At 41.6% G+C, this 24,389-nt stretch overlaps 1 protein-coding gene across 3 annotated transcripts; it reads right to left on the bottom strand.

The window, feature by feature from the left end:
• Positions 1 to 1,616: 1,616 nt before the first annotated feature.
• Positions 1,617 to 24,301, bottom strand: LOC133465955 (transcription factor MafG). 3 transcript variants are annotated; one of them, XM_061749158.1, is made up of 4 exons: positions 23,757 to 24,282; positions 23,163 to 23,440; positions 10,125 to 10,197; positions 1,617 to 9,795 (listed from the first exon to the last, which is right to left on the bottom strand). In XM_061749158.1, exons 3-4 carry the CDS (start codon positions 10,158 to 10,160, stop codon positions 9,343 to 9,345), a joined length of 489 nt encoding a protein of 162 aa, XP_061605142.1. In that variant the 5' UTR covers positions 10,161 to 10,197; positions 23,163 to 23,440; positions 23,757 to 24,282; the 3' UTR covers positions 1,617 to 9,342. The 3 variants fall into 3 exon arrangements, 2 of the variants coding, with proteins under 2 accessions (XP_061605142.1, XP_061605143.1); XR_009784788.1 differs by lacking the exons at positions 1,617 to 9,795; positions 10,125 to 10,197 and adding exons at positions 10,204 to 22,115; positions 22,744 to 22,931 and having other exon boundaries at positions 23,757 to 24,301; XM_061749159.1 differs by lacking the exon at positions 23,163 to 23,440 and having other exon boundaries at positions 23,757 to 24,284.
• Between the last annotated feature and the right edge of the window lie 88 nt (positions 24,302 to 24,389).

The following is a 24,389-nucleotide window of genomic DNA, read 5'->3' as shown; positions in this document are numbered from 1 at the left end:
ACCAGCAGCTTCTGGCCTTCAAAATCTATCCATTTATTATTAGGCCCAGTACACACAAAGATAAAACGGGGGAACACAATTTTTGTTGAGTTACGTCTTACAGCTGTTTATAACTTATTTTTGGGTACACAACCCAAAACTGATCTCACTTTTTCCTCTATCACGTCACGTTTTTTAACTATAGATCCCCGTTTCTTAAAAAATATGAAAACTCATGCACTTAATAGATATGTCCTTGTTTTATAAAACTTTTCAAATATGAAAAAAAAAACCAGGCATGACTGCAATGTTTATTTAACACTATTATGTTTTACAAAGGATATGACACAAATCATCTTAATGCCTACTATGCTAGCTTTCTGTTTGCAGATATTGATAGTACTGACCTATTAGAAGCTGCGGTCTCAATTGTGACTGCACAAACAAGTTGCCACGTAGCTGTAGATGAGTCCTATAGTAATCAGCTGGCAAGTCTTACTACAGCTAATCAGTGGAATTTTGCTTATGCGGAGGGTAAACTGTGGAGAAAAAAAACTTAACGTGCTAGAAAAAAAAACTGCAATATTGGAATCAGCGATCCAATTTTAGTTTTAATCAGCATAAAAATCTAACAACAGATTTTTTAAAAAATTGTTCCCCAGTGTACTCAGGCTGTTTTTGCCCCCTTCCCAACTGTGTTTAATAAGATTATCCAATAAGATTATTCTGTGGTCTGAGCTGCGTTGAGTGAATTTGTCACAATTATAGGGTCAGAAACAGGTCCGGGCCAACAATCTTAAATATTGAACTTGATCAATATTTATGACCAGAAATCTTCACGTGTGGGGAAAGCAGATTCCTCCCGAGTGATGACTTTGTGAATCTTGACGCGAAACGGGATGTAGCCAGTCAAGAAGCGACCCGACCGACGAACAAAAAGCAAGCACGTCCTACCCGATATCGCATTTTTCAGAGAAGCGGGCCAGGCAGCCAGACACCTAGCGGCAGAAAGCGGGTGAAGATGAACAATGTGCTCCTATGTGGCCCGCAGCTGTCACCTTGACACAGCGTGAACGCATCGATCAACTCGTCGCAGGCCATCTGCCCCACCTCCTCGCGGGGGTGCCCCCCAGGCTTCTTTTGACGACGCAGGTCAGATCAGCCAGGACCATTTCTTTCCTGCAGTATTTTGCCTTTAACTCATTTTTTTTTGTATATATATATATATATATATATATATATATATACATACACACACACACACACACACATACATACACCCGCCCGGAGGACAATACGTCCACGCGGGTGCACGCTTGTACGAGCCTCAAGGGGGCACGCAGGAATGACTAACTCACCAGCACACCTAATCTAGGGCAAGCACACCTAGACATCCTTCATGACTCGCGTTTTCGTCGCCAGAAACACGTCCGCGGAGGTTAGCTGAAGTGGGTCGCCCGGTGGCTTTTTTTGGATCACGGAATTAAAAAAAAAAAAAAAAAAAAAAAAACACACACACACACACACACATTTAAAATGATGCCATGGAAAATGATGGCGCCATCCTAAAAATCTCCCCAACCGCAATCCAAGTGGGTCACCGAGTATGACAAAAGCTGCACGAGAAGCTATTTTCTTTTTCCTTAAACATTTTATTGATCTTATAGAAAATAAAGGAAGCTGTATCAACAAACATACAATATATACATCAATAACTTAAGACACCTCACATTTTAATCCACACTGTATATATCAGTACATACGGGACTTATCTACAGATTGCAAAAACGTACAATAATAATTTAATTTATAAATAGTTACAATTCACTGTTCTCATACAAAGTACTGCGGCATTTTATTACAACCCATACAGAAAAAAAAGGATTTATTACCTTTGTATTACTTGCTTTCGTGAAGCTTTGAAACAGAGACGGGTTGCATGAAGTAAAAAATAAATAATTGCAGTCGATTGTGTGGAAAGTTTACGAAAAAAAAGATGCACAAGTGCTGCTGTATATGCTCTCTGATGATGATGATGATTATTTTTTGAAAGTGCAAAATCAAAATAAAAGCTCATCAGACAGTGTTAAAACATGTTGCAACATAAAAACAAAAGTAGAAAATATTGTGGCGGGTCTTACCGACGCGGTGTCGCAGCAATGGAACCTTGCTCATACAAAATCACACAACACATTAATGCACAAAAATACACAACAACAAAATATTGCAAGTGGCCCGTGAGATATTTTAGGCATACTGTAACAGAGATTCCCAATTGTGGCTACTCCCTCTAGTGGTGTGCAAAAGAATCATTGCCTAAGTACAGTTCAGTTGTATTTAACTTTAATGTTCAAAACATTTGCATTCAATCTTTAAAAATGGTTTGATTTTAAACATTTAGGTATTTCCTTAACCTTTAAATCCCATACATTTTAATTGAATCATTAAGTACTGGGTTTTATTTCACTATATTCAAGTGCAGTATTAATGTTCAACCTGTGCATAATGTTACAGTGGCTTACAATAATATTAAATATACTTTTTATTAGGAATAAAACATCCGTTTTGGGCATACAACACGACTGTAGAGTATTTTCATGTTGTCATTATGGTGGTACCGGTTCTTTGAGCCAAGTCATTTTTTCAGGTGGTACTTGGTGTAAAAACATTTGACAACCACTTCTTTACTGTATGCCAGAGGAATAGGAGCACAAGGAAAACAAAAAAAACTAACAAAAAAAAAAAAAAAAAAGACGAGCATTGTAATGAAGAAAGTTGTATTTTGAGGGAGAAAAAACGTCATTAAGTCTTAATATCATGAGAATGAAGTTGAATTTTTTTGAATAAAAAGTCATATTTATGAAATAGAGTTGCAATATTAGGGGGTCAATTTGTAATGTTATGAGAATGAAGTTTTTTTAGTTTTTTTTTTTTTTTATCAAATTTGTAATACCACAGAAATAAAGTGGTAATACAAGATAAAGGTGTAAGTTTAGGAGTAAAATTTGTACGACCTTTTTTCCTCAAATATTTTTTCCCCTCCAATGTGTCCGTAATACTCTTTCATATCAAAGTCCCCGAGACATGAAATAATACAAATACAGTGGTGCCTTGAGATACGGGTGTTTTGAGATACGACGCTTGGCCGATTTTTTTTTTTCTCTTAAAATAGGAGCAAAAATTTGAGATACAGTGCGCTTCAGGCCCCCACCACAAGATGGCGCCAGCAAATTTCACATCATCAATTCACATTGGTTTGCTTGCAGTGAAAGGACAAAATGAGTTGGTGGCGCTGATGCAGCATTATGGGAAAAAAAAAAGCAACAAAAAATGAAATTTTCCACATGAAACACACAATTCTTGCCTTTATCAGAGCGATACAATTGTTTTCCTCAAAGTTAACAACATTTTTCTTGGAATATATAATTTCTTGGTAAATTAGTTTTTCAGCATTTTTTCCCATATTACAATTGTTTTTCTTCCTGCAAAATTCCTTCCCCGTGACCTTCCAAAGATATTATTGTAAAAAACAAAACAAAAAAAAATCAAAACAAAAAATATATATATATTTTTTTTACTTTTTCACAAATTATATATTTTTAAGTTATTATAGCAATACATCTTTTTTGTCAATATTTTATTTTACCTGAAAATCCCTTTTTTATATAAATATTAAGAACACGTTAAAAACATTTTTTTTTTTTTTATTGTTTTTTAAGGCGGGCTGGAACAGATTAATTGGACGTCCACTAATTTAATTGGAGGAAGATGATTTAACATGAGAGTGTTTTTAAGATACGATATGTGGTCACAACGACAACAAATTCAACTTGTATGTCAAGGCATCACTGTACTGATAACAAAAAGCCAGTACAGTACTGATGTTTTGGTAGCTTTTGGACTTTGGTGTCGCTTTAGTACACTTGCCAAATCTTACGGCAACCATATGAATAACAGCAAATTATGCAAACGAAAAAGACACACACCAAAAGACAACACACCACCACAATGTGGTCACACCAACAACATTGACTGACTATTCCATTCACACATTTCCACTGAGTTGCTGATTAAGGGTCACTCCCCCCCACCCCTCACTCCACATTATCAACGCCTACTGTAGCTACATACTGTTCATCTGTGTACACCCACACAGTCGCTTCATTAGGTACACCTACACAGTTGAATAATCCCGAAAGATGGGGGACACTGCCGATTTATCCCTTTGTGGCTGTTAGGCGGTGGTACTGGCTCAAGAAAAGCCATCAAATATCCGGGCAAAAGCCGTAACATTACAAGAATAAACTTGTCCCCCTTATTTGAGAGAATCGTCACACATCGGGTCGATAAGCAGTATCGATAAAGGAATCGGAACCGGTAAATTTGTATCAATTCCCGTCATAATTACGACTCCATCCTCCAGGTGGTAGCTGCAAATATGTTATAGATATTTCCCATCATACAGCTCGTTTTGCTTGTGCAGGTGTACCTTATGTTGTGTCTGGTGAGTATACATACACAATATATTTATCTTTACATATATACACACACACACGTTTGTGTGAGAGTGATAAAGCGAGGCAACGTCTGTATAGAAGATTGCGAAGACAGTTTGAAGACACTTGACACACACGCGTACACACAAATAAAAAGATGCAGACTCCACAACACAGCCACAGTAATACAGACGCATCAACAACAACAGCGGGCTACATCCAATACACACGTTGTGTATCGTTATTGTTGCGTTCCCCACTCAACTTACGCCAAGCAACACCTCGCTTGACCAGCATGAGACGAGGCGTGCAAATTATTAAGAGGAACCGATTGTAAAGACGTGGTCACGCTGTGGATTGGAGCCCTTTATGATAAGATTATTCTTATGAAAAATAAATACTCAATAAAATAGGGAACAAGAGCTGCCTCATTGCTTCTCTCCAGATTTTCCTGTGTTCGACTTTATCGTGATCTGTTTTGTCCTGAGCAAAACAAGCGTAGTGGCACACAAACAGTTAGCCCCGAATAAATAAATAAATTAATTAATTAATTAATTAAACCCTGAAAAGTATATATAGACCCTTTTTTTTAATTGACAGGCCACAGTCTTCGTTGTGTCGTAATAAAACGCTATTCGGAAGGTCTATGGCTCCATAATGTAGGCCCCTCACGTGTCCGGAGTAGGGTTGCAAAATTACAGAAAGTTTCCCAAGCTGTAAATTTGTAGGTTGGGTCCAGTGGTTATTAGTGTGGTACCCCGGCTCCCTCTAGAGGTACAGAAAAGAATGACTGAATTAAATGTTCAAACTGTGCATAACGTTACAGTGGCTTACAATATTATTAAAACTGCTTTTAGGGAATACAGTGTTCCCTCGTTTAGGTGAAATCCACAAAGTAGAAAAGTTTATTTTTTACAATTATTATGAGTTTTAAGTTTTTATTTGTCTCTTGTTTAAAGACGCTCAAAGCTCAAACCTCTAAGAAAAATTAGTACATTATTATTATTATTTTCGTTGTTGTACTTATTATTGTTGTTAATATTATTATTATTAAAACCTGTTTTAAGGCCCAAACATTTGTTTAGGAAATAAAAATGTAAACATTTTCTGACAATTAATGACGACAATTTTGTAGAAATAACGAATTGAATTTTAATGAACAACGTATGAGGTTGGAACCATAAGAAATTATTAATTGTGACTCGCGCGTATTTCACGCTTCCTCTGACGCCGCTCCGCTGTCTTTTCCGAGAGAAGAACATAGTTATAGGTAATTGTTGCCGCTTTTTATTCTTCTGGCCGAGAAGATTCTTACAAGCAGACGTGCCACCTTCGATAGTTAGCACCTTCCTTTGCCTTTTGGGTGCGACCGCAGGTGCCCTTTGTCGGTGCGGCACGTTTCGTCGACATTGTTGGTTATGTCTGGGAGAAAACTCGCAGACAGGAGGCACTTTAGAGTCACACTGCTAGCAATCGAACACTAACTTCAATTTAGCAAGCCGAACGCATACTGTGCTGTACAGTAGACGTGGCACGGAGGAGATTGATTCAAATTGGTCGACGGTACCGTAGCCAATCAGGACGCAGAATACAATGCGGGTTTGCACGCTGTAAAAAACAGCAAGCAGAATTGCACTGTAAAAAAAAATCTGCAAAGTCGTGAATCCGCGATAGTCGCAACGCGAAGTAGCGAGGGTTCACTGTAAAACATCCGCGTCGTTTTTGACCATTTTGATATGCTACCGTATTTTAATTTTGGTCATGATGGTGGTACTTAAGAGTGGCAAGTATTTCTTTGAGGTGGTACTTGGTGTAAAAAGTTAGAGAAACACTGGGTTAGTCAATATCTGTTTTTTTTTTTTGTTTTTTTTTTAAAAAATTGGTTGAAAATTTGATATTGCAAAATAATGCCATTTTTAGGAGCAATGAGTTGTATAATGTTACGACTATGCTCAAATTAGGAAATGAAAAATTATGCAATTTGGGGGGAAATTGTATATTAAAAGGAATCTTTGACAGGGCTTTTTCAAATCACCGTTCGAAAGTAAAATACTGCATAAAAATCAGGTCATTTTCGGAAGAAGAAAAAAAAATTCTGTATTATGATTACGAGACCTTTTATCGGGTACGCCAGATGAGTACCATAAATAATGCGGCTTCCTGTGAATCGGAAGCTGGATATTGAGAGGAATTAAATTAGTAGTTTAGTAAAAGTGACTAAAATATTGTTAAAAAATATGATATTGCAAAATAGTCTGGTCATTTTTGGGAGAAAGGAGTGTAATAGAAGAAGTAGTATATTATTATATTTCTATCGCAAGATTGCGACTATCCATCCATCCATTTTCTACAGTGCTTAACTTATGATCATTGCAAAGCAAAGCAAATTTATTTATATAGCGGATTTCAGACACAAAGTAACACTGGAGCCGATGTTGGAAACAGTTTGCATATTTTAGGTCATTTCATATTTCAATGAATATGTTTGTAGGTGAAAACTACTATTTCTAGGTCTTTCCAATTCAGTCGCATTAAGTCCCATGGAAAAGTTCCAGAACTGATACGGAAATCGTCCGTCCCTTTGCAACCCGAGTCCGGAACAATAGTAAGTCTCCAATCAAGAAGTGCGGTTATTCAAAAAGAACAAAATAGGTGCCCTTAATCTGTGCTGTCCGGTGAAAAGCGGGATTGGCATTTGGCTAAACTTGATTGTGTTCAGAAGTAATTATCTTTCTTTTTTTTTTTTAAATCCCATACATTTTTCATTGGACAGCGACGAACAGCAGCATCGCTCTGAACGTCTGGGAGCAAAAATCATGACCCGGCTTTGGAACTCAACACCACGGAGGAGGAGGAAGAAGAAGAAGAAGAAGAAGAAGAAGAAGCAGCAGCAAGAGGAGGATAGCACAGATGCCACGACGACAAGCTGACCTTGTTTACACCACCTAAGTTTAGCTCTACAGACTGGCTTCAAAAATAGCACGGCATTGACATCTATACAGTGAACGACACTGCCAAAAACTTGTCACTTAAAGAACACGTCACGTCACGCGCTACCTCACAGTACGCGCCTAGAGTCACTAGAAAACAAAGCTATCAGACTTCAATAGTAAGCCACTTTTGGTACGATTGCAAAAGAAAATGGAAAAAAGTCAAGTCACAGATTTTTTTTCTCCTACGCATTATTTTTTTTCCCACCTTGTATTTCTATAAACAACATAAGGTATTTTACCTGGTAATAAAAAAACACATTAAGACAGTGGGGGAGCTTCCAAAAGCTATTATTATACATTAACAGCATTTTGTTAACCTAATACCATAATTGCTTGTTTTTTTTTTTTTTTTTTTTTTTTTTTTTTTTTTTTTTTTTACTTTTTTAACTTAATGTCACAATATCAATAAAAAACACTAATACACTTGCTAAAAATAGTGTTTTTTTCTTTATGGATGTGTAGATTCTCAGTCACCCAGGTCATGGGAATCCACAAATGTTAACTCGAGGAGACTGTTGAATTTGTCGTGCTTTTTTGTTTTTCCGACTTAGGCAACCAAGCTATTAGGCTAATGATTCATGGGTTCAATGCTTTTGGTATTTTGGGGGTTTTAGGTTCCCCCACCCATGCTGTAAGTCACATGAAGACAAAATAATTCCACATCTTAACCATTAAAACAGTAAAGCTTGTGTGAGATTTCTTTTTTGTTTTTAAAAATCAAAAAAATGTAAAAATAAAAACATCTGATGGCCGTGTGAACAAAAACAACCAAAAACTCCACCATATATTCTCCAAGTAGATTAAACGTTAAGAACATTCAAAGTTTGCATCGCATATTTTTTTCCTCTCTTTTTTCTTTGTATTTTCAGTGCATACACGTATTATTGCATCTACCGGTCATATCGGCCATGACTAGTTCTGTTAAATGCTGTCGCAGGGCGAGGAGCGGAAAAGAATGCTAAAATTTGAGGTGCAATAATTCATACTTGTGATTTTTGAGTTGTTTCTTTAAAAGGGAAGGTACATATTACGGAAAATTGACTTTTTGATTGTATACAAAGAGAGTGCTTACCCCATCCATCAAAAGGTAAAATTTAACCAAGTGCGTTTTTTGTTAACTGCCTATTTCGGAAAATGTGTCTCTGAGCAAGCTGTTCTAAATTTCCACCCCAGTTATGTAATAGCGGGTAATTTACATAACCACCCACGCATCCACGGGTTTCCGAACTTGATTGAGTTAGCCTCCGATAAGCGGCAGCTACTCGATCGGTCAGTCGGATCCGCGCACGAATTGATAAGCGGATGAGTGTAAATGCTTCGTTGTCTTTATGAGCAATCGTGATGTTCCTCACACTCTGGGCTCTCATCTTGCGCAAGCACAAGTTGCTCACTTAGTCGCAACGCCCTACCTCCACCCCCATTCGGACTTGCCATTGGTCCAGCAGTAAATGGGGCCGGGTTTACAGTCCCCCCCCCTCACAACAGGCTATTTTCGGAAATAGTGTGTGCAGTGTAAAGTGTGCTATGATTCTTGATCCTTGGGGTATTTCGACTAAAGCATGTCACAGACATGTTATTAAGACACCTGGGAAATGTTTGAAATTGTGAAAAGAAATGCATAATATGTCTCTCTTAATCTACTCGAGTCAGTCAGTGCATGATAACAATCGCAGGGCTTTGAATGCTTCATGTCTAGATGGAAATAAACCTTTCCCCATGATCACGATAGGATTGTACTGGCTGTGAAGTGCTGAGAGACAAAAAGAGCGATCAGGTCTTCGCAAACAACGATAGCTGCACCAGTTGTCGAAAAACAATATTGCCATTGGAATGCCGTGTTACAATGCACTGACTATTTTTGGGTCTTTCCGCTACTACGACCTAGCCTCCGTTTTGGATTTGACGATGGTGATGACGCTGGTGGCGGCCACTTTACCGGGGATGAAGGGCCCGATGACCGAGGCCACGGGCCCGCGGGCCGAGGCGACAGGATTGCGCGCCACAGTCCTGGCGAAGCTCTGCAGCGCCTCGTACTTGGAGCGCAGCGCGTCCAGCTCTACCTTCATGCTGGCGTTCTCCGTGGCCAGCTTGTCCACTTCCTGCTGCAGCTGAGCCTTCTGCTTCTCCAGCTCCTCCTTCTGCGTGACACGCTTCACCCGGCAGCTGGCGGCGTAGCCCCGGTTCTTTAGCGTGCGCCGCCGCTGCTTCAGCTGCAGGATCTCCTCCTTGGTCAGGCCGCGTAGGTGCTGGTTCAGCTCGCGCACCGACATGCTCACCAGCTCGTCGTCAGTCAGGCTGGTGCCATTTTCTCCCGGCTCCCGCTTCACCTGGGGGATAGGGGATTTGTCAGTGCAGGAGGAGTGAGGGGGGAGTTCTTGTGGAACGAAAAATTTTGATGGAGCTTTGGAAAATGGTGTTTTTTGTTTTTTTTCCCTCAATGCAATAATAATGTGCATCAATTATCCACAGATTTTCACTATTCGCGATCCGGCCCCCTGCGGCTAGTGGAGGTTCCCTGTACTTCACCACGCCCAGAGTTGGCATACACGCAAAAAAAATAAAAAAGTTACTTCATAACAGTGGAAGCACCTCAAGAACCTGCTGGGTCCAGGAGAGGAGGATTGTAAATGTCGCTTGTTAAAACGCTGCCTGTTACCTTTAAGGCCTTGTTTCCCTTGTTTGGAGTCGTCATGCCCCGAGAATCGCGTCCACCTGTGCTGCTGGCTCGTCTGTGCAAAGATATCAAACCCAAGTGATTAAAACTGTGTCAGAAAAGTTCAAATCAAAATGTGATGATTACGCACAACATATAGATGAATGCAAATGGTTGTGGAGAAGGAAGCGTTTATCGTGTTCAAGCTTTTTTGCGGAATTCTCACACACAGGGCTCGTCTTGCCTCTGTTACGGCTCGGACACTTCCTCGAAAGGTGGAAAACGTCTGGGTCCATTTGGCTTCCTGCCCACTCCAATCCGTGATGGTTCATACAAAGCAGCAAAACTTGACGGGGAAACGCTGGCTCAAGTGAGCGTCAGGTAGTAAAATTTCTGACATTGCCTAATTCTCCCGTCCTGGCGTTGTCCTGCCTCCTTTCATACTACCTCAAAAAAAAAAAATGCTAAGTCAGGTTCGACCCCTCGCCTCATTCCATGTTGTGACAATTGCTTTCAACACAACAGGACAGGAGAAGCAAGTGTCAGGTATTCAACTTCACACCCCCATTTGTGAAATTGCAGAATTCTTTCAAACTGGCATTGTCCTTGTCAAAGTTACAGCTTTGTTACTACCTCAAAAGGTGGGAAAATGCTGGGTCAATTTTCACCACCTGCACCATCTGTGTCACGTCAGTTGCTTTCAACACAACAGGGTGGGAGAAGTGTCAGATATTAAACTTAACACCCCATTTCTGACGCTGTAGGATTCTCTCCTACTGGCGTTATGCTGTCTCCTTTAGGGCGTTGAAACAACCTCAGAAGGTGGAAAACTGCCGGGTCGATTCCGTCCAAATTCCATGTTGCGACAATAGCTTCCAATAACAGGGCGGTGAAAGGTGAGTGCCGAAGATGGGACATTGCCAGGTCGTCAGTGGGGCTCAGGATAAATTTAAGACAGATAGGAAGCTGGGAGTTCTCCAGTGTGTTCGCGCTGATCCACACGCATACACATTTACAGCCGTGTGGCCGTAGGTGCTCCACTGCACCCCGCTAAATGCTGCGTCAGCGACACGGGCGCCTATCGCTGTGAGCCCAGCTAGCACATTGCCTCAGTAAGCTGATTTACACCTGGTGGCATGTTTGCAACTAAGCACACGAACAAATGCATGTTGGGGGGCGGGTCTTGATGTTTTATTGAAGAATCTAAAAACAACAAAAGGAACCCCCAAAGACAGGAGGCACGTGCTGGCGGATTAGTCATGTGCAGACATGCACCTCAACAAGTGAAGGACACACAGAGAAAAGACTGCCTGCCTATTTCCATGGCAACAAAAGAAAGGGTGCTACAGGTGGGCTGCTCGGATGAGCCAAACACAGAGAGAGACAGACGCTTGTTAAAACTGACCCGAATACGACACCATCACACAGGCTGGGGACGTAACAGGAGGTCGCGTTGTGACTTGCATTCCTGATGCCGTCTACTGAGGGGAAAAAAAAGTCCTCTGGCTTTGCCTCATAAAAGTGCAATGTTGCCCGTATAAAAAGCCTTTCACATTCTGCAGAGGGTTAGCTGCACCTATCGCTCAATGGTCTTGTGGTGACTCATTTCCAGTAAGCATTTGGACCGCAGACGCAAAATACAATGGGATAATGGTCTGCCTGATGAGGCACAGATAATGGAACAATAGATTGAAAAGTACTCTGCTAATACCGATTGGAAACAACGGGGAACAAAATCGGCCCAGTTCTTGGAATGCCGTGCCAGGGAGGTGTTTTTTTATTAGAGCAGCACAACACTGAGGGTGGGAAGGCAAAGTGACCGTCCGTGTATACAAGGATAGCGGCCAGGCTGCGAGCCTCCAGCACGATGACAAGAGTGTGGCAGCACAGCCCAAGCCCAGCTGCTCCCTTCCACCGCCAGACAAGCGGGGTCTCATTCGCATATCGTCGGGCGGAAGCCTCACGTCTCTAAAATAACAAAAATCAGGCTCGAGTTACCAAACACCGCATAGTTCAAGTTGGCATTGCATACTTTATATGTTGCTATTATATACCGATGTGCACTAACTTCAACACAACATCACCCCAAAATCCTGTTCAATCGTGAATTCGTTCATTCATTCATTCATCTTCCGTCCCGGGATCGCCAATTCAATACACGAAAAAAGCATACATTTATTACAATGCCACATCACCAGCGCCAGGCACATCAAAGTCTGCGCTCCCGCCGACCCCTCGGCCAGACTAAAACGCCTTTAATACTTTAAAAAGCAAATGACATTTGTTACACTATCTTCCCAAACCTTTTTCACAAAACTGTCATAAATACAAGGGACCAGTTCCATTGGCAGACATACATGCCCATGACACTACCACCACCATGCTTCACTGATGATGCGATATGTTTTGGATCATGAGCAGCGCCTTTCATTCTCCATACTCTTCTCTTTCCAAAACTCTGGCACAAATCGATCTCAATTCTCATCTGTCCATAGGATGCTGTTCCAAAACTCCAAAGGCTTTTTTAGATGTTGTCTGGAAAAGTGTGATCGGGCCTTGCTGCTTTTGAGTGAAGCAGGGTGTGGTGGTTAAGTGTCACGGCGTGGGCATTTATGGCTGCCAATGGAACTGGTTCTCTTGCATTTATTGAGGATGTGACTGCTGACAAAGGCATCAGGATGTATTCTGAAGTGTTTCGGGCAATGTTACCTGCTCATATTCAGCCAAACGCTTTCAAACTCATTGGACGGCGCTTCACAGTATAGCTGGATAATGATCAGAGTTTTGTAAGGCAAAGAAGTGGAATGTTAGGCAATGGCCAAGGGAATCACCTGACCCGAATCCAAATGAGCATGCATTTCACTCGCTGAAGACAAAACTGAATGGAAAATGCCCCAAGAACAAGCAGGTTCTGACAGCAGTTGCAGTAGAGGCCTGACAGAGCATCACCAGCGATGAAATCCAGCATCTGGTGATGTCACTGATGCATTCCAGACTTCGGGCTCTAATTGCCTGAAAAAAATCCTTTTTTAATGAAGTATTAAAAAGCGAAAGTTTGATTTAGGATTGTTACCTTAAAAGTGGGAGGCATACAGTTCCTACACCGTTCACCTGATGCAGTTGTAAATACTCTCAAATTAAAGCACATATTGATCATTTCATTTCAAACCCCATTGTGGTGGTGTTTAGAGCCAAAAAGACGAGAACTGTGTCAATGTCCCAATATTTATGGACCTGACTGTATAGAGTACAGAGTGAGTACTTCTGCTCTCCCGCCTCTGATACTGCTCTGAGACTACCTCCAAATCAGAAAACTGCAAGGTTGACAAAGACTGAAGACAGAAAGAATGCAACTAGTACATTCATAATTGAGGACATGGAGCCCACCGTAGAGCCCAGGGGTTGTGGCGAAAGGGACGCGGAAGGCTTTTTTTTTTGTAGGCACTTGCTGAATTTTTATGAATCGCCTGGAAGAATGCTGACAAATCAGCGCTGATTGCTGGTAGGGGAGAGACGTATCACACCCACAGGAGATGAAAAAATGCTGAGTGTGGCCACCCAGGTAAAAAAGGAAGAAGGGGATGTGATGGAGAAGGAGGCGTGCATGGTGGAGGGGAAAGCGCACACTCAACACATTTTGGAGGAACTTGGGAGGAACGGGCAGAAGGAAGAAAAAGCACTGATCTCAGCAATGAGACACACACACAATTTTTTATTTTTTTATTTATTTTTAAATCAAAAAAGCCCTAACCCTAAAATCAGAAGTGCCAATTAGGAAATTGTATTGAAGTGACGGGACGAGACAACCTTCGAAATGCATGGAGAGCTCATGGAGGAAGGTGGAAGCTCAATGGGGGCGGGAGGGGCACTGATGGGAAATGCCAAGTCCGGTCTTGAGCCCGATGTCATGCTTTAATGATCTCATCCCAGCCGCGGGACCTCTCCAAGGATGGCCGCCATTAGCTGGGGGACACTTTGTTGCCACGAGTCGCACCGCATGATGAATATTTATCACCTTCAATTCTTTCTTCAAGTGTGTGTGTGTGTGGGGCGGGGGGATAAAAACGCTCAGGAGGTGATTCTTCAAGGATACAAGCAAGGGGAATCTTCCATCAACAGCTGTCTCAAAATGGCAGTAGTGGTGGGATGTTGTGAGAGGGTGGCGGTGGATTTCTGAAGGTGTCACGCATGGCCACTCAGGGGGCTGCAGGGGGAGCTATCACCACTTTGACAGCCGTCTTAACAGGATTATTCGGGGCCAAAAGAACAAAAACAAAAAACAAACAAAAAAAAAACCTACATCTCACATCCAGATTACGACGCAGCCCTCTTCTGAATGCTCAGCGTGAGATGCAAAGGGGGCTTGCGTATCATCATAATTCGGCGCAGAGGCGAGCGGACCTCGCACGTTAAGGAATTGGGCATCTCACCATCGATCCCTGAAAAGCACGAGTCCCGAGCGCTCACTCGGCCGGCTAATGACGCGAATGAATAGCAAACAGCAGCAGGGCACGCTGCTCAAAAACGTGTTTGGACAGCCGCTCGGCCTGACAGCTACAAAACTGGCACAAGCCAGCTCTGGCCAAAACGCACACTATGATAAAGCAATTGAAACGTCGTGGATTCGTAGGTAGGGTCAAATTTGCGGCTTAAGGGTAAGGTGTTAGGTTAACGGTTAGATTTAGAGCTAGGTTTATGGTTAAAGGTTAAGGTATTTACTGTCAAATATTGTGTTATGGCTTAAATATCATAACTAGACGGTACCTCACAAATACTACTTCTCTTCATATGCGGTCTCAAATAACAGATCTGGCTATTCAGATCCTTATCATTCATCGTTTCCGCAGAGTGCAGTCAATTATCAGGCATGTCGCAGGGCGTTTAGCAGCAAATTAAAAATGAGATGCCTACGATAGCTCCGGAAGAGGAAGGACTGGGATAAAGTTGCAGACAACAGAGCGGGAGAGCAAAACGAGAGAGAGAGAAGGGCTTTGCAAAGGGGGAGGGAAGCTATTAACTACTAACTATTCAGAGCGTGAAATAAGGGTGACAGAAAGAGGCAAAGGGGAAATCATTCAACTTTCAGATGGAAGTGGAACACTCCAGGGGCGCATGGGAAACACCTTTGACCAGCCCAAATTTCATTGGACTGGAAATACGAAATGGTTCGATCCAGAGTCCAAATTGTCGCCAACACAAAACCTGTCTTTACAACATCTACCAGTTACGTAATATGAAATGTACAAACATAACACACTCAAGTAACACTCGAACTTTTGATCACAAGTAACGACGATAAGGCAGTTAGCCAGCTACCCTGTTGGCGGCTTGCGTGAGAAGCTAAATTATACAGTCTACATTTTCACTCAGTGCTCTATAATGTCAAAAAGCACAAACGGTGCTCGCTCACACACTCGAACACATGACGCCCAACAAAGAAGCTCCCGATTAAAGTCCTCAGCTCACAAAAAGCTGGTCGATACCTGCGCCGCCTGAGAGTTCAATTAAGCCAAAATGAATGGAACAAAAACCAAGTAAAAACTCACCAAAATAAAAGCAGTTAAGTGGAAAAAAGGGCTTGCAACACATCAGTCAAAGAATCTAAGGGAAAAGCTGAGTCAGGAATGGAACAAAAAATACGAAATAGAAACCAAATAAAATAAAAGTGGTAACAGTGATAACGACACAAGGCTTGTCACTCGCGACAAGCATAGGGCAGTTAACCAAACGCCAGCCAGCGTGAGAAGCTAACGTAGCAGTCAACAGTCAGTCAGTGTTCCTTCGAGTCAAACAGAGGGACTCCAATGTGCGACACCAGTCACAGAAGATCGCGTTAACCCTTTTATGCTGGCTGACATGAGATGTCGTGATGTGCTCAGACAGCTTGTGCGATTCATATTCATACGTATTTTTCAGAGCAATTTTGATTCCAACTCCATCGGACTGGACTCTTCAGAAACAAGCAATGAGCAATCTGCTCCTCAGTGACTCTTGATGTGTGCCATTTATCCTCCGAAATGAAGGCTGGAATCAGGGAGTTATTGCCACATGCTGCATAATGTCACACAGGGGGAAACACTTGTGATTAGACTCATTTATCAGTGCTGATACTGGGCCACTGGCATCTGTAGCCTACATTTGGTTTGCCAAAGAGGACTGCAACTAAACTCTCCATAGCAGATTACTCTATTAATTGTAGTGTTACCTGTGTCACAGGGTTTCGATTTCTAGAGACCATAGTCTGCAGAGATACAGTAGTTTCTTAAAGGGGACATATTACGGAAATACTTTTTTGATTTGTGTGTATTCAAATAGTTGGCTCTCTGGAGTGCCTGCCCACCCCTTCAAGTGTGAAATTAAACACTCAAGAAAAGCTTTTGCCATCTGCCTATTTCTGGAAAAAAAAAAAAAAGAGTCTGTGGGCAAGCCGTTCAGATTTTGCTGATTTGTGACATAACAGTGGGGCTCATTTACATAATACAATACTGCCAACACAACAGAGTTTCCAAGGCCGTGACTTTGAAGCTAGTCTGGGGACGATTTGCCATTGTCAAGCAACCGTCAAAGTACCCTTTCTGTAACACAATCATGTCAAAGGTAAGCAGTGCTGCATTGAGTCTTGTTGGATGCACAGACTGGCTTCTGATAAGGGGCACATAAGGTGAAGGGTGTGCTATAATTCTTGGTGGGTCGCCTTTTCAGGGTTTTTTTTTGTTTTGTTTGAGAAATGGAACTTCCTTTGAGAATTCTGTAGTTTGCTACCAAAAGAGAACGGACATGACACCGGTTTACGGTGGCACTTATTCAAAACATGGCACTATCAGGTATCTTCAGAGAAGAATCATCAGGCCTCTTCCAAACATGGATACAAAAAAAAACAGTTACGAGTTGGGTATGTGCCAATGCAGGGTAACTACGTACATCAGATATACCCCGTCAATGCCAGCTTGACGTCATCAAAATACAGTAGACCGATTGGTGACGTATACACACCTGCTGCGTCTGCCCAGCCAATACAAATAAACAGATTAAAACACCTATATAAAACTAAACTAAAGCGAAAGCAAAGGTAAATAGAGTCTAAATATGCTAAATTAGAGGTTTGTAGATCACTAAATAAGTCAAATACTCTCATGACAACAATACCATCATTTAAATAAACAGGAGGGGAAGAGTCAGCCTCGGCCAAATAATTGCTATTTACCGTTTAATATTTGCATTTATATCATTAGTTTGATATGTGGGATATTGTTAGCGCTAGTGCTACACTAACATAGCGTCCGAGACAGTAAGATGACAGCAGTCACTTTTCGAAGACCTCGTTCTTGTGACTCACTCGTCAAGCAGGACCAATCAACCCACGCTTAATTGTAAGCGTAAAAAAGAGTGAGTTTATTGCCGAGGTATTGGATCAGGACTCAGTATGAGCAGATACTCAAAATCAAGTAACTTAGACTCCGGTACAAAAAGAAAAAAGAAAATTCAATCACTATTTGTAACTATTTATGTATGAAGGTTCACTTCCATGTTGTTGCTGCCCAGTATTGACACTTAGGGAGTTATTTACGTGGAATTTGAATTTCTTCACAGGTTGTCTCAATGTAAACACAGTCGTATCGACTGTACTGTATATGTCACTGGAAATAGACAAGAAAAGAAAATACATTTCCAAAATAGGCATTAAATCCAAATTGGGCACTTAGACCGGCCATGGAAATATAATCTTATACCGACATATTGCTGGTTTTAAGTAGCAGATTGTCGATTCAGTATTCCTGCAAGCATGTGACTGCTCATGTGGAACATTTATGTCTGGAATATGTATCAGGTTCATTTGGTTTTTGAACTAAAAAAAAAAAGTGACTCATCGCCCTCGAGGGACGACACCAGTCAGTGATAATGTGAGTCTTATTTAAAGGGACTCAGGTACGACAGATTCGCATCCGCTGATGTTACACCGCAAAATGATGATGTTCTTCGCCCTGTAGCTCAGCAGCTGCTGTTTCTGTTTGCCAGCCGGCGATGCTCTGTTAGTGTAAGCAGGCGGAGAGACTTCATCGGCCCACATCCGTATGGGCCTGGAGGACTCGATTAAACAAGAAGAGTAAAGCTCGGGCTACTCTGGGCCTTTGCACTGCCAGAGGAAAGGGGGTCACTGGCCAAAAAAAAAAAAAAACAGCCACAAGCTCCACAGTAGTGGTGCTTGCGTACGCATGAAGCAGCGCCAGGTGTGGTGACCTAGAGCCCCACTACAGCTGTTTACAGCCATTTTCATGTCAATCAAAGTGAATTAATTGGATATGTACTAACCAACCAAAAGCATCCATTGCTATTGTGCGCTAAAGCAAATATTTTTCTTAATAAGATGCATTCAGCTTGTATGTATTGGCTTTTTGGGGGGCATTTATTCCCCTAAACTTTGGACTGCGTATGCAGCTCCTATATTATTGGCGCGCAAAGACATATCAAAGGCAAGATCGTGGACGTCAATCGCTCATGTATTATCAAAGCATCCAATCACAGTGCCTATTTTTTTCACGAAGAGTGTTAAAAACTTCAAATATATTATTGCAACCACGAGGGATAAGGTCTGCCTACAGGCTACGGGAGATTACTCTTTGTGACAACCGGCTGAATAAATACAAAAAGAAGTAAATGACAAAAGCGTATATAATCTCAAAGAGGCGGTGTAAAGGGTGTCCCACAGGAGCCATTCCCCCCACAGAGGACTCGTCATGATTCTTTTCTGCAGCGAGACACAGAAGCCCCCCTGCAGTCTTCCCACGTTCGTTAAAATGCAAAAGTAAACTACAAATAAAATTTAAAAAAAGGTTGCCACTTATTTTTGTCACGCTGCGCTTTTCTTTCATGTGTCTCAACTGATCATTTTCTGCATATTTTAAATCGAGAGGCAAAAAAATGGAACTCCTTTTCCACTTGGGTTATAGAACAAGATGTCAGTAGTTGAAAACGTGAACGGGACAACAATCAAGTTGTAAGGTTACGAGAAAAAAGTTGTCATGTTGCGAGTGTAAAGTCAAATTTTTGGGGGGGAGAAAAATGAAATAAGAATATAAAGCTACGAGGCGAAATTCATAATATTACAAGAAAACAGTTGTAATTTTATGATAAAGTGGAATTTTTGTCATTTTTTTTTATTTTACATGAACAGTTGCATTTTTCTAGAAAAAAAAAAAAGTCACATCGTTATGAGAATACAAATGCGGTTCAGTTCGTAGCCGGTCGTCGAGTGACTGAAGGGTCGACGGTTCGAATCCCGGACCCGACTGTCTGCTGTCGAAGTGTCCTTGGGCAAGACACTGAACCCCAAATTGATAAATTATATAAATATTATACACATACTCGTCTGCGCTCAAACCATCGTCGCAAGTTCTATGTGCCCCGACACTGAAGAACACGCAGTCTCATTCGAGTTATAGGCGCAAAGTCGTCAAAGACGCTGCAGTTGAGAGAATCTGCGGCGGGCATATCGCAACGCTTAGCAATCACCCTTGCAAGAGGTTGCATCACCGCCCCATTGCAAGGGATGGAAAAAAAAAAAATATATATATATATATATATAATAATATATTGATCGTGTTTCCATGCGTTCCCATTTTCCCTCTGCAGCTTAAGCAGCACTTTTGTGGATAAATCCCACGTTTGTGTTCCTTCCTAGAGGCTATTAATTGTCCTGAATAGGCGTAACCGCTCCCGAGGCACAGCTGCGTGTCGGCCATACAAGAGGCATTATGATGCCAAGTCTTGTTCGGGGTTTCATCAAATCTTCCATCCAATTCTCTCCTTCAGCAAGTATACAGCAGGGCAGGGCAGTTTGGCCTTAAAATAAACATTAAAGATTTGTTAACAAAAATACAATCCTAATCGATTTTTATCCTCTTTGCTTACGGAGAATGCGAATGACAATGCAAGATCGCTTTTTGATTTGATTTCCTTTGTAGGATTTGCTTTAGTCCTCCTGATAACCAACAAGCATGGAAACTAAAAATACGGTAATCATATATTATTATTATGTGAAAACACATAAGTTAGTGACAAATCTTACTGCTTATTGTTTGCCTAGCCAGTTATTCTCCAAGTGACTAACTTACTGTCACAATATAAAAAAAAACATTTTTTTTCTTTGCTTGGGTAAATGGACTCTTTTTTAATTTGTCGGGTTCTTTCTTGTTTTTTGAACACTTGGAAATATGACTTCAGCAATTATGCTTTTAGGCTAACCGTATTTTTTTTTTAAAAAAGCCTAAAAAGCTTGACGCTCGCTAAACTGAGGTCTAGCGCTAAATGCAAAAGTCAAGCGTGGCTCGAAATTCAAAGTTTTCTACGACTTTAGAAGTGTTCTTAACTTTCGAAAATGTTTTTTAACTTTCTAAAATGTCAGTGTAAAAATAAGTTAACCACTGTCATCCAAAAATAAAACACTCCACCATGGGCTGAGCAATATGGCCTACAAATTAAACTCTGAGGGAAGAAAGAAAAATCACAAAAATCTACGTTCTGATTTTTATAAATCTTTTGCAAACAACAAAGACATTGTTCAAAACAAGTTTTACTCCGTTTTTTTCCCCCTTCTGGGACTTTATTGAGTCTCGTGAAACCAAACACACTTTGAAATAAGTTTTTTCTCCAACATGTTCTCATCGTTGTTGGGCAGAAAATGATTGCACTCACATTGATTCTTAGCAGGAATTGCAGTTGCATTAAAGTTGCTAAAGAGGGTTGGAAAAGTCGCAACATATTGAAACTAAATCGCTAAGTTGGCAGAACTGACTCTGCTTATGTAAATAAACCGCTTTTGCAGCCGTGTTGTTAGTGGAAGCAGTGCACATTAGCGAAGACCTGCTTTGAACTACACAAAGCGCTTAAAAATAAATAAATAAAATATCCTGATGAATAAATTTGAATTAAATGATAATATCAAAACCCTACTTGATTGACTCAGTTTAAGAGCTAAGATATTTCTGAGCCGATCTCCACATCGTTTCGGAACCACCAGGCTCCTACACGGGCCCTCATTTATTCTCGTTACCTGGAAGGCGGCGACTGGGAGGTTTATTGCAAAGCCGAGCACCTGCCTTCTAAAACGCATTTAAATGCATCGCACACGCGTGGACACACACACACACACACACACACACGATGATGAAATAAGTCGGCTAGGCGAGCAAGAACGAGGAGGGAAACTTCAATCTGCCCATAAATGCTCAACAGTTTCCAAGGTGACTTTAAGAGAAACAGCGGCAGATAATTCATTACCTAGCCTCCATGCAGGCTAATGGGCTGAAAATGTCATCCCGCCACTCGCGAGGGGGAAACAAGAGCATCTGCCCCATCAAAATAAGAGAAATGAACAGTTAAATTGTGTCAAATGCTGTCACCAGAGAGCTAGCGCTTACCTGGATCGGAATACAAACAAAATAATGCAACACACAAAGGAACGTTAGGGGGTTAAAAAAATAAAATAAAAGGGGTAATTAAGTTGTAATACTATTCTAAGTTTTAAAACAAAGATTCATGTTGCAAGGAGAAAGTTGCTGTATTAAGAAAGGTATAATACTATATGAGTAAAGCATTTAGCCCCAAGATTTATCACAGTAAACTAGTATTACAAGACACACCTTTTTCATTTATTTTTTATTAATATTTTTTTTGCTTTTTACAAGGCGGACGACTGGTTAGCACATCTGCCTCATAGTTCTGAGGACCCGGGTTCAAATCCCTGCCCCGCCTGTGTGGAGTTTGCATGTTCTCCCCGTGCGTGGGTGGCTTTTCTCCGGGTTCTCCGGTTTCCTCCCACATCCCAAAAACATGCATGCTCGGATGATTGAATACTCTAAATTGCCCATAGGTGTGAATGTGAGTGCGAATGGTCGTTTGTTTCTCTGTGCCCTGCGATTGGCTGGCGACCGGTTCGGGGTGTACCCCGCCTCTTGCCCGAAGATAGCTGGGATAGGCTCCAGCACGCCCGCGACCCTAGTGGCGAGAAGCGGTACAGAAAATGGATGGATGAATGGATGCTTTTTACAACGAATTACATTTACCTCTTTTTTGCAGTGCAACAAAAAACAGGTGTGACATGAAGGCAGTCAGAAAACTAGGTTTATGCAAAAGAAGAAAGCCTGTAAGGATGAATAAATAAAAAAAAGTGTGATGGTAGCTAGGTAGGAAGGAAGGGTAAAAGGAAGGCAGGAGGGAAGTAGGAATGAAGGAAGGAATGCACAAAGGTGTTTCAATGGAGGAATGATGGAGGTAAGAATGCAAGAATAAAAAGCAACTGATGGAAGCAAGGAGGTAAGAAAGGAAGGAGGAGTTCATATAGGAATGAGGGAAGGAGGTTAGTTAGGAACAAAGGAATGAAGGGAGAAAAGCGGATTTCGGTGAAGGAAGGAAGGACGTAAGGTGACATGGATGAAAACAGTTTGGTAGGAAGGAAAGTAGGAAAACAGGAAGGTAGGTTTCTGTAAAGGACAGATAAAAGTAAGGATGCAAAAATGAAAAGCAACTCCAAGGAAAGGAAGGAGGTCAGGAAAGAAAACATGCCCGGCAGAAAAACCTGGAAATGTAATCAAATAAAATAAAATTGAAAAAAGTGTATACCCACTTTTGGCCCAGCGTGTAAATTGCTTCGCATCCGTTTTCTAAATGGATGTGACAGCTTGACACCTATTTGGCACTTGCAGTCTGAAGCCTTTCAAGACAAAGACACATTCCCATAGGATGCTCATCCTTTGGTGCTCATCTCGACCCACCTCGGCCGAAAGACCCCCTTTATCCTGTCTCCAAACGATCCTTTGTGATGATTCGACATATTGAAATAACAATAACGATGCTCCACACAAAACAAAAGACGTTTGCTTTTTGCTTCGCCGTCGTTCCAATTTGGCGGTACGCGACGGCAGATTCGTCACACACACAACAAAAAAGATGATTAGAAACAAAATAAAATCAAATTACAGTAAGACGTGATAACGGTTTAGATATAACACAGCGTTGTGAAGGAGAGGGATAAAGTCGACCAACCTGGCTTCGCTTTGTGAATGTTCAGCTTCGGTTGCTCCCCCTTTGACGGTGAGGTGATGAAGCAGCAGCAGGTTCGCATGAGTTGATGCTAGCCGAACACTTTGGACATTCCACGACCCCCGCCGCGCGTCAAAGTGTCAAACAACTCCCTTGCCTTCAAATAAACAAGCGGGGCACAAGAGAAGGAGACCCCCCCCCCCACCGCCCCCCGGCTTACATTCGGAAGGTAACCAACGCTTCCCACTGTCGCGTCCCTCCCGGTGCCGACGAGCCTCAACCTTAAAAAAATAAATAAATAATCAGACATTTTTCTACATGAAATTAGCGCTCCTTTTTGCGCCTTCACAAGGCACAACACAAAACACTTCCGCTTTATAATATAATAAAACAACAGGTCAGGGGAAACGTGTGCCGCCTGCCCAGAGAAACTGACGCTTTTACTTTGAAAGTCAACCCCCGCTGTATAATCACGTTAGCTTGATGTTGCTGAGCTAGGTGGCTAATGCGCGAGGCTAACCGATTGCAGGATGCCCCCCCCCCAAATAAATAAATAAATACTCTCAGCACACTCAGCACAAACAACGGCACACCCACCTGACTTGCGAGAGACGTTTCCTCCGAGATGTAAGCCGTCAGTAGCTTCTTCTCGAAGCGGGTAGACTTCACATTTGAGAGGTCTGTCGTTCGTGTTTGGAAGGGGGAAAAAAAAGACACGCTTGTTGATTGTTGTACCCGGGTGGACGTCATCGTGTTTGGTCACGTGACTTCATTCATGGAGCCTGCCCCCAAAAAGAAACGCTCTTCTATTAATAAAAAATAATACATAGAGTAGTCCAACTTTTGTGCTCAACGGTCACATTTGATTGTCATATGTAAACAAATTCAATCTGTGTAAATAATTCAGGCATCTTAATTGTATTATTTCAAATTAATTTATAACTAACCAATTATTTAATAAATGAAATTATGAAACAATTAAAAGTTGTTTTAAAATGTTTTTTTTTTACAATAAATCACAAGACACGATAAATTAACAAATTATTTAGTGAGATGAAAATGAATAAACCCATAAAAATATGGGGGGCGAGTGTGTGCTAAGTGAGTGATTAAGCGGCATGGCTCCTGCAGGTCGGGCCATTTAGGCCAGACAACCACTGAAGAAGAGGGCCATCCCGCCCAGACCCGCAGCACCAACCACGCCCCACGCCCCACGCCCCCCCCCCCCAG

The sequence above is a fragment of the Phyllopteryx taeniolatus genome, chromosome 16 (genome assembly GCF_024500385.1).
Source record: "Phyllopteryx taeniolatus isolate TA_2022b chromosome 16, UOR_Ptae_1.2, whole genome shotgun sequence".
NCBI lineage: Eukaryota > Metazoa > Chordata > Actinopteri > Syngnathiformes > Syngnathidae > Phyllopteryx > Phyllopteryx taeniolatus.
Note: the sequence above shows the minus strand (reverse complement) of the source record. Positions and strands in the feature narration are given on the sequence as shown.

Coding starts and splice junctions, on each gene's coding strand:
- LOC133465955 (XM_061749159.1), bottom strand. CDS start 10,160: ATGACGACTCCAAACAAGGGAAACAAGGCCTTAAAG. Junction 9,796..10,124: donor AGGGAAACAAGGCCTTAAAG/GTAACAGGCAGC, acceptor CCTATCCCCCAG/GTGAAGCGGGAGCCGGGAGA.